The 11,387-nt window shown below is 40.0% G+C and overlaps 1 protein-coding gene across 1 annotated transcript; it reads right to left on the bottom strand.

Annotated features, from left to right (window-relative positions):
• Positions 1–2,381: 2,381 nt before the first annotated feature.
• LOC111949359 (protein NipSnap homolog 2) lies at positions 2,382–10,716 on the bottom strand. The gene is made up of 10 exons (XM_023966453.2): positions 10,416–10,716; positions 7,741–7,880; positions 7,456–7,501; positions 6,473–6,567; positions 5,354–5,424; positions 4,925–5,065; positions 4,590–4,621; positions 3,489–3,583; positions 3,217–3,300; positions 2,382–3,100 (listed from the first exon to the last, which is right to left on the bottom strand). Exons 1-10 carry the CDS (start codon positions 10,535–10,537, stop codon positions 3,036–3,038), a joined length of 891 nt encoding a protein of 296 aa, XP_023822221.1. The 5' UTR covers positions 10,538–10,716; the 3' UTR covers positions 2,382–3,035.
• Between the last annotated feature and the right edge of the window lie 671 nt (positions 10,717–11,387).

The raw sequence follows: 11,387 nt of genomic DNA, 5'->3' as shown, positions 1-11,387 counted from the left end.
AGCACGCCCAGCAGTGGAGCAGGTAGACAGCTTTAAGTTCCTGTGTCCAAATAACTAAGGACTTAAAATGGTCCAAACACACACACACAGTCGTGAAGAAGGCGCGACAGTGCCTCTTCCCTCTCAGGATGTTGAAAAAGTTTGGCATAAACATTTCCTGTACATAGTATGTTTACTTAGTGTATTAATTTTCTTTCTAGTAATACATTGTTATTGATTATTGCATTGCTGGGCTTTGAGTTTGCAAGAACGGCATTTCACTGTACTTGTGCATGTGACATTAAAACTAAACTTGAATTCGGGAACTTTGACCTCATATTTTTCAGAGTTCCCAGTTGTCTTGAAAACACCATAAAACTCATGGTATGCTACCTTTTGCCAGCTCATATCTGTGTGAAGCTGGATTCAGTGCTCTCTTTTGCATTAAAACTAAATAACGATCCAGGTTGGATGTGACAGCAGAGATGAGATGGCACTGTCGACCACGCCCCCTGACACGACATGCATCAAGCACACATCTCATTAGTGGTGGTGAGATAAGAGACATGTCAGACTAATATGCAATTGACTACCCCACATTAAAAGTATGTGATGGTGAGTTGAAGACAATCATAAATACTGTTAGAATGTTCTTCTTGACTGCCATAGCCACAAATAAAAATGTAAACATTGGCTGTTAATTACATACTTWTTTTTCACATGGGTGGGGTCACAAGAATCTTCAGATATCAAAATAGGGTCGTGGGCCAAAARAGTATGGGAACCCCTGTGCTAACCTCTCACCATTACAATCGGGGCAGCAGGTAGCCTAGTGGTTAGAGCRTTGGGCCAGTAACCCAAAGGTTGGTGGATCAAATCCCCGAGCTGACAAGGTARAAATCTGTCGTTCTGAACAAGGCAGTTAACCCACTGTTCCTAGGCCGTCATTGTAARTAAGAATTTGTTCTTAACTGACTTGCCTAGTTAAATAAAGGTTAAATATGTATTTGTTTTTTAAAACAATAACGGGGCATTTTTGGGGGGGTATAATTTAGTCTAAATTTTTCTAATTATTTACGATTAAATCAGGATTATCTGTATTCATGGTAGCATCCACATTAATGTAGAAGTGTTTAGACACATTCTATTCTTATTTACAATAAGTGACTCCAAAATGACACATTACATTATTTACCATTCAATTCTATTGGGCACAAAATAATCTGTAACACAACCAAAGCAAACAGCAAATGTGTGACTCTACAAAACAAGTTTGTAGTCACACGCTTTATGTGATCATTSCATGCTAGGAATATGGGACCAAATACTAAACTTTGGACTACTTTAATAMACTTAAGTGAATTTGTCCAAATACTTTTGGTCCCCTAAAATGAGGGGGACATTGTAGAAAAAGTGCTGTAATTTCTATATGGTTCATTCGATATGGATGAAAATACCCTCAAATTAGTCTGCATTTTAATCTTATATCCATATAATTTCAAATCCAAAGCGCTGGAGTACAGAGCCAAAACAACCAAAATGTGTCACTATCCCAATACTTTGAGCACACTGTACTGGCTAGCACACAATCCGGCAACAAAGAGCAGCATTACCACAGTTTCTCTTTGAATAACTTTATTTATGTGCTGACATTCTTGCCACCTTTACCATAAATACCCTGTAAATCAGGGAATAAAACTAGGATGAGGCATGCTACTACCAACACTGAAACAATGAGTAGCAGCATGACTCCACAATTACAGATTTTCATTTCAGTACATTGGTAGTTGTACCYGGGCACATAAATGTTCCATGACAGTATTAGATCAGATGTTTACGAAATAGGCTATTCATTATGCCCAACCGGAAACATGTTAAATCTGATAAAACATGTCTTGAAAAACTGGACATGCAGGTAATACAAGCCATGTTCACTAAACCAGTACAACAAACCAGTACAACAAAAGCTTATTGCAGATGATGGGAAAGAAATGGGGAGAGAATKCCCACAATTGCAATCAATACATTTACTTGAAAAATTCTGAGAAGATATTTAGGGTTAAAATGGGSATGGCTTTAGCTCTGTATTCATACCAGTTCTCAAATAAATCAAAGTTTATTTGTCACATACAGAGATTAGCAGAAGTTAAAGCAGGTGCAGCGAAATGCTTGTGTTTCTAGCTCCAACAGTGCAGTAAATGTCTAACAGTACAATACTAATACACAAATGATTCCAATAAATAATGTTCACACTCAATGCCTTCACTTCAATTAAGTTTAAATATTKGACTATTTAGTGGATATTCTCTCCGCTGACAAAATACAGTAACAATTCACTGTATTTTTCTAGCGCTCCAATTGAGTCAGTAACAACATTTTTAAATCAGATTTCACCCAAAAGCTTGATTTAGCAATTTAATTTAATGATTTATATATTTATTCAATATTTACATTAAATAAACGAAATAACCATAAAATCACACATTGTGCATCTATCGTGATTTTTTGTCAAGTCGTGCCATAGTTGCCCAAAGCTCAATTCTTATTCACTGCAAACAGAACACACTGCTAGGCTAGCTCTCGTTTCAAAACAGCACTTTGGTTGTAAAAATAGACTAGATCAGCTGTGGCAATGTGACCAGTGTTAATATGACCCAGTATGTTGGACATCAGTGCTCCACCCAACCACTATCAGGAGGTTTCAATATTCGGATTTTTCCCATCCTGTCTCCCAATAACAAAAAAGCAGTTGTGAGCTCTCGTGCCATTGCCTTACAGATCTTCCAATTATGGAAAGAGTGTTTTAGCCCACAGACTCAATATGGGATACGATGATACTTTAACCTCCTGTGTCTCAGTGATGTTTTTAAAGTACCAAATATAGTTTGCTGGTACAAAGTCAGAAATAGGTAAAGTAAAAGACAAACCAAATTAGAGGGGAGTTAGTTGGCAACAATAATGAAGAGGTTGAGACCACGGCAGTGAGATTTTGGACTTTTTGTTACATTTAAAAACCGGCGAGGCTTGGCGTTCGGCCTTCTGTGTTCTCTCATAGGTTACTGCAGCGGGGAAGCCTTCATTGGGATCATGATTCTGGAGTCCATGTGCTGAATGAGAGGAACTGCAATAGAGATACAAGATCAGAGGAGAGTTCAAAGTATTTAATCTTGTTTTTTCATTTAAAAAAAATGTGCACACTATGTGAAAGTACACTTCATAACAACTGATTTTGCTCACCTGTATAATACACAACCTCATCCCAACCCTCATGTTGCCAAGCTGCGTTCCTTGTGGCTTCTCTGGCCTCAAGGTCTTTGTAAGCTGAAATCAACAATGAAACACTATTATAAAATGAATGTTAGTCTTTTTTTAGAAAAAGAATAACAGCCWTGTCTATAAGATAGCCTAAAAGCCTAGTACGAGACGCTACATGAATGTTAGATCTGTGTGAATGAACGAGACTGGAGGAACGGAGAGAAGAGCGATAGAGCTGGTCTGCCTGGCCTCACCCCAGAGGTGGTGCACCATGTAGAGGTTTCCGATTTGGGAGAAGAACCCTCCCACAGCCTCACTGTTGTGCTGGCGGTAGCCAATAGCTCTGGCCCTTGGGAAAACAACAGGCCAATCAAAACAGTCACAACACTTTCCCACAACCAACGCTTCATCTTCTACACATTGGCTCAAGGCCACCCCATGCAGATTATTTTTTATATCCATTTAACTTTTATTTATACAGTTATTCAATTAAGAACATATTATTTGTCATGATGACCTGTCAAAGATGCAAGCACAGCTGCCATATACAATTATAATGGGCTACTGTCCATGTGGTGTCTCAACCATTGATGATAATTTGACCAACAAATGTTATTATTCATACGGTTTGATTGAACTTGCTTTAAAACTATCATTCCAGTTTGGCAGAACCGGTTGGCTATACAGACAGTAGCTGCACAGTGCCAGGATTAGTTGGATTGGATGTACTCATGCATCGAGACTGCTAATTGTACGGTGTGGGGTTGGAGAAATGTCATTATTGGCTCTGAACCAGTCCCATTAGTCATCGTATATACAATCATATAAATTACAATCATGTATAGTTATTTTGATTAGCCAAATCATACTGACTTAATTCCCGTTGTCAGCATTTCATGTTGTTTTAACAATGTGGCATGACTCCYCCCCCCAATTATAATGAGTTATTCTGATCAATTACTGAACCAAATAATCAGAGAGAGTATGCACAAATCACAAATTAAACTTATTTTGGCAGACAAGTTTGAAGAATTCAGAACAATGAATTAACATTGAAATATTTAATATTTGTCATAAAGGAACAAAAATGTTTTCAACATAAACCTGAGAGAAYGGAATCGTCCAGGCTCATAGGCTCCTGTTGAAAGTAAACAACTAAATTGAATCTGAAAATAGCAAGGACAGCAGTAGAATCTCCCTGTGCACTCTGGGATCTAACAACAGAGTATCAAAATAGCGTCTCTCAGTGGAATAGCTCTTACTAATGAGAAAATGGGGAAGGAAGTTTCAAGCGAAAAATAAACTATATGCTGTAAGTAAAGATGAGAAATTCAAATGTAATCAGGTTGCCTTACCAGTAATTACCCCACTCAATCATGGTGCCAGGCTGAAAAAAGAAAACATGAGAAAAAAAGTTTTTGTATTTGACAGGAATATCAATGTGTGACAATTTCCTCCAAGATTAAAAATKATTCATAATGGCCCTTTCACATGGATTGCAAGATAGACCTACATTTATGWGCATACTGTTTCCATAGAACCTACACAAACTCTCCAATGTTCATGTCAACAATTGCCCACTCTTTGTATCATCTGGTGGTGATTCATATTTATTCAGCAATGTAGCACCATCCTAAACTAAACCCCTAGTAGTGCTATGGTTAATGAGGTTCAGTCACTCAGTACTCACTCGGAGCTGGTAGGACCTGAGCTCGTAGATGTTGGGTCCCTTCCTGGGGATGGGCTCATTCCAGAAGCTGAACTCTAGGAGCAGTTGGTTCCTACGAGACAACAGCATCTTTCCTCTCTCCTCCCGGTACTTCATGAACTCCTGTGTCAACCTCACATCAATAAGCACATCTGATCCCTCACTGTCTATTTAGGGAAGGGTTCATTAGCTGCAGATTATAAGCCAGGGGTTATAGTAGGGCTGGAGCAAAAGCCAGCACACCCAATAGCTCTTCGGGAGGAAGCTTGGCCACCAGGTATAYGAGTTAATGTGACAGGCAACCTCAGACAATACTAGCATATGAAGCTATATTCAAGACTACTATATTTAAAGTGAAGACTTCTAGATGCTGCCGGGGAAGAAATGACAGTCATGGAACATTTTGGTTACCTTGTTCTGCCTGAGTTTGCTCATGACCTCGGTCAGAGCTGGGTAACCTCCTCTATACCGCCACATATGGACTGGAAAAACACACACACCAGCCATTATTTGCAAAGCAATAATACGCATATTCAGAGACATATCCATAATACTTCTGATAAGTGTAAGGGTATTATTTCAGTAATGCAGTAATGCAAAACCAACAGCCAGGGAACTATTGGCAACATGTGTAGGCTAGGGTTAGGCAACACCAATCACGGTTTTCGATTTTGATTATTTCGGTTGATTGCTGTAACACAGGATAAACAATTCATAAAAGTCCCATGATGGTAGTAGTGACTGTMCATTAATGCTTATCCCTTAATWAACATTTATTGACATGACTTTACTTGAATAAATTATTTCAGTTGTGTATATTACATATGACTTTATTTAATTCCAAGTAAAAATCTAATCTCTATAGTGCTGCTGCCTGTGCTGTCTGACAAAATCACTATTTTGTAGTTCTTCAAAGTAAACAAGGCATACTTTATGACTGCTGAATAYCAACTATTAATCACTTAGTTCATGTATTTTTAGGGAGATGCTTCGCGAAGCAACAGCTGCTCTCTATATCCCCTYATGATCACACATTCTCTCTTCTGTGGCAGGCGTAAAAGACACAGACCAGCCAAGTATATGCACAATGGATTACGGTCATTGTAGTTAACTACCACGTTTTATGTACTAAACTATGTACAATATTGGCCTGTTGGAAACTACAACTCCCTACTACATTGCACAGTACAGGCTGGATCTGATTGATCTCTAAAAACCTAACGAAATTGAATTCTAATAATTGAACCAACGTCGGTTAATTAGTTGTTTAAAAAACTAAAAATAACCAACATTTCGGTTAATTGCTCAGCACCAATGTTTGCAGGCTTTTGTTATTATTGCCAGGTAGGTGTAACACCAACTTAATTGAATCATCATCTCACTAGAAAAATTAGCAAAACTGGTTCAATGAAGCCCATTTCTCCTGAACTAAGTTTTCCTATCCCTGCAGGTGTGTCAATTCGAAGTGAATGTGCAGTTCAACTAGACTAGAAAGTGGAGGAGTGTGTGCTCTACTGCCAGCATTCTTACCAGCCTGGTCCTGCTCTCCATACCAGGTGTTCCAGGTACCCACCAGCTCACAGGGATAGTACTTATCATTATGGATAGATGGCAGGGTCTCCTCACTGTCAAGGGAAAGCAATAACAAACACATATTCTACTAGGGAGCCWAGCGGTTAAGAGCGTTTGGCCAGTAACCGAAAGGTTGCTGGTTCGAATCCCTTGGCCGGCAAGCTGGAAAAACCTGCCGTTCTGCCCTTGAATCTGATTCATAGGGGTTGGGTTAAATGCGGAAGACACATTTTGGTTGAATGCTTTCAGTTCTGCAACTGACTAGGTACCACCTTTCCCCTTCCCCTAATAATAATAATAATAATAATACTTGTATGATATATAATATGACCGTTATTATGACTATAACAGATTAACTGTTATTGTTGATGCCTGGATGCAATCATTTGACGTTAGCACAGACACCACTGCAGCTTTCTTGTCAGGTTTCTCTTAGGACTTCAACATACACTTCCAAGCTAAATATAAATGTTCTATAACAATCCCCATCCCAAATGTTTAAAATAGGCATTTTGGCTGTGTCTTCTGTGTGTTGTGTCTAAACCAGTTGTGCAGATTCTACGATAAGTGAAAGGTATTATGACTGAGTCATCTTAAGTATGAGCATAGATAAATTCTTCTACACAGTGTTGTCATGTCAGTATATCAATTGCATCACAGGAATAAAACATTTTGTCTAAACTCTACCCGTATGCAAAAAACACATGAATTTCACATGATCTTATGTGAAGTTAATGYGATCACATGTTTTCACGTGCACAACCCACTGGTGACACCAGCTATGCACTCATAATATCACCACTACTACRTTTTACTTTATATCACACATACTCAACAACCAAATGAAACAATAATTTGGGACGGTACTACCCTCAGTACGGCTACTATTTGAGGGGCTTTAGGTATAAAGGCCTAGACTGAACAAGGTCCATACTACTTACCAAAGCTGGTTGTAGGCATCCAGGCACTCTGGTTTCACATTATGGACTGTAACAGAACAAGCTCTATAAGACATAGTGCCCTCTGTGTTGGAAGGGGTTAMATTTGTCAAACTTTACATTACAGTCAAGGTCCGTAAGTACAGTGAAACAAGTATTGGTATTGTAATTACTAATTTCTACATTATACTTACTTCTTACACTATAGTTATTACACTGCACTCAATTCTAAAATATAAAAAGTACTTTGGAATTGAAGTAAACAAGTTACAGTAAAGCACAACTTACACTGGATTTTGTAGAGGTTGCTTTCCTCATTCTTGGTAAGCAAGTGGGAGTGGGCATCCTTTCTGGGATCAACTTTACGCACAAATAGTGACTTGAACCAGCTATCTTCACGATTCCTATGGTTTGATGCTGACAACCCCCTGGAGAAAAAAATACAGATGGTAGTGTTAATACACATGTGAACGGAGACATCTTATGAAGTTAGTGACTCATCTATTCCTTCAGCAAAGGATTTCACTGCTGAGTAGTGAGCTGAAGTCAGATCTGCCCATGCAGAATAATAACAGTAACACATGCACTGTATGATGTTGTTGCCTAAGCTACCTACACACAATGTTTGAGAAAATGCACACTGGTCTCCTACATGCAGTACCAGTTCTTGCATGTCCCTGGCTGTTTCCGAAGTAAACAATAAGCAGTGACAGTTACAGCTAGCCACAGAATACCCCTGCTGCATAAGTATTAAAATACAAATGATATATCATTGGCTAATGTTGACGTTATAAGGTAAAGAAATGCCGATGTAGTAACATACTAATGTCATGCAAAATACAGTAAGCTACACTATATATACAAAAGAATGTGGACACCCTTTCAAATGAGTGGATTCGGCTATTTCAGCCACACCCGTTGCTAACAGGTGTATACAATCGAGCACACAGCCATGCAATCTCCATAGACAAACATTAGCAGTAGAATGGCCTTACTGAAGAGCTCAGTGACTTTCAACGTGGCACCATCACAGTCAGTTCATCAAATTTCTTCCCTGCTAGAGCTGCCCTGGTCAACTGTAAGTGCTGTTATTGTGAAGTGGAAACGTCTAGGAGCAACAACGCGAAGTGTTAGGCCACACAAGCTCACAGAACAGGACCGTCGAGTGCTGAAGCGAGTATAAATCGTCTGTCCCCGGTTGCAACACTCAAAACCAAGTTCCAAACTGACTCTGGAAGCAACGTCTGCACAAGAACTGTACGTCGGGAGCGTCATGAAATGGGTTTCCATGGCCGAGCAGCCACACACAAGCCTAAGATCACCATGCGCAATGCAAAGCGTGTAAAGCTCGCCGCCATTGGACTCTGGAGCAGTGGAAACGCGTTCTCTGGAGTGATGAATCACACTTCACCATCTGGCAGTCTGACGGACTAATCTTGGTTTGGCGGATGCCAAGAGAACGCTACTATAAGGGATTTGCGTCAATTCAATCTGGTATCAGGACAAAATGTGATTCAGAGTCACCGAATATACTTTAAGTATTTTTATTAAACTCAAGCGATAAATGGTAAATGCAATTTTCGTATATACGGGTTCACTGTACCACCCCGCAGGGTAGAACAGGGAACTGGCAGGATGTAAGTAAACAGCTGTTCTTATACTGTGACAGACTAGTTCCAACCCGTCTGTTGGCCTATCACAGTAGAGGCTGAGYGTGGTTTAAACTCTGCTCAGCCTATCGCCGGCGCTCAGGCTAGTCCTAGCCTCTTTGCGCTCTTTGGTGCCCCGGCGCTGTTGCTGTGTAGATTACGCTCCCTCACCCCAGAGGCTGAGGTCAGACAGCTCTGCAACATTGTCTGAGCTATTTGCACCTGCATACAAAAGCACACTGTTCTCTCTCAAGGCTAACCACAGCTTCCCAGCACACTTATCTGGKGCTAACTGTTACTTCCAGCACACACACACAGACACCCAGGCCAACAGTTGCTAATATTCAATCACATGTGATATAGCATTGGGTTATAGTGCAATAAACACAAATCCTAACACTACCTGCCCCAATGCATAGTGCAAACTGTAAAGTTTGGTGGAGGAGGAATAATGGTCTGGAGCTGCTTTTTTTTCATGGTTCGGGTTAGGCCCCTTAGTTCCGCTTTAGGGAAATCTTAACGCTATAGTTAACAACAACATTCTAGACAATTCTATGCTCCCAACTTTGTGGCAACAGTTTGGGGAAGGCTCTTTCCTGTTTCAGCATGACAATGTCCCAGTGCGCAAAGCGAGGTTCATACAGAAATGGTTTGTTGAGTTCRGTGTGGAAGAATTTGACTGGCCTGCAGAGCCCTGACCTCAACTCCATCGAACACCTTTGGGATGAATTGGAACGCCGACTGCGAGCCAGGACTAATCGCCCAACATTAGTGCTCAACCTCACTAATGCTCTTGTGGCTGAATGGAAGTCCCCACAGCAATTTTCCAACATCTAGTGAAAAAACATYCCAGAAGAGTAGAGGCTGTTATAGCAGTAAAGGGGGGACAAACTCCATATTAATGGAACGAGATGTTCGAGCAGGTGTCCACAAACTTTTGGTCATGTAGTGTTGATCCACAACAGTAGCCCTAGCTTTATAATAATGACCTTGAGCAAGTGTAATAATAATTCCCTATTAGACAGACAAGTACACTAGTAACTGGATATGCTGTGTATTAACTTCAACAGTTTAACCATTTTAGAATAGCTCAAATTAGAAGTTGCACTAATTTGTAGTTTATAAAATCGACTACAGGCCAATAGTTGACTGGCTAGCTATTTATGCTAGCTTGCTAACAGTCACTTTTTCAGGTTCACTCCTGCACACTTGCAGCATAGACGAGTCAGTAGGAACCTCTATTCTCAAAAATCGTCAATGAAACAAAAGTCAGAACCCCAACGCTTTAAACGTGCAAAGTAATAATAGTCACACCTGCTTAAAACGAAGATCTGTCCTGTCGACTGGGCCGTGTTTTTAGCCTGATTCAGGCCATTGCCAAATCTCTGAAGGACTCGGGTCGCCATTTTCCATTGATAACACTGGAGCGTATTCATTACGCTGATTCGGTTGCAAAACGTTTCTTAAACGGAAGCAAACAGGGAGGGACGTACCCGAATTTGTTCAAAAGAAACTCTCGTTTTACTCTGTTTGCTTCCGTTTGGTTCTTAAACGATAAACGGTTTCCGTAATGAATACACCCCTGTCCTCTTTGCAAAAACAAAGTGGAGTCTGTGAGTCTACAATGTAGCCACCAGGTGGTAGTAAAATACCAACAAATTAATGGTGTGAACAGTGGAGGACCACTTGTCCTCGGTACTAGTTTTGTTAGTTTTTCCATAGAACCATGAAAAGGAGCATGATGTGTGTGTTCCTCTTCTTTGTAGACTTCACTTCTTTTTTGTGTTGCTTGACTGAATATTTCTACCTTCTTTTCTATGATTGGGGATATATTGAAGACTTTATTAATGCAATCTAACATATTTGATGACATGCCTGTTCTAAATTCCCGTGCCTCCAAGACAGTTTACATCAGTTGACGGGAATGACGTTCTCTACATGTTAAACTCAAGGCAAGCACACTGGATCCAGAACAACCTCTGGCTAAAACCAGAGATGAAGCTATGGAGCCAGATAGCTGCCAAAAGGTTGAAGGTACGTATCATTAGGATCGCAAGAAAAGCCATGCGTGAAACATAAACGTGAAATTTCATCTGTGAGCATGCAAACACCATGTTATGATTACAGACTAACATTTTAGGCTTAAACAAATCTTGTGTTGCAATTCTGACATACAATAATACCTTTCAGAGTTTTGGCAGTTTCATCTCACCAACAACAAAAAAAACGTACACCACACTGCCTGTGAGGAGTGCTACACGAACAAGCCTAACACAGTATAAAACA

This window comes from Salvelinus sp. IW2-2015, linkage group LG22 (assembly GCF_002910315.2).
Source record: "Salvelinus sp. IW2-2015 linkage group LG22, ASM291031v2, whole genome shotgun sequence".
Classification (NCBI taxonomy): domain Eukaryota; kingdom Metazoa; phylum Chordata; class Actinopteri; order Salmoniformes; family Salmonidae; genus Salvelinus; species Salvelinus sp. IW2-2015.
Note: the sequence above shows the minus strand (reverse complement) of the source record. Positions and strands in the feature narration are given on the sequence as shown.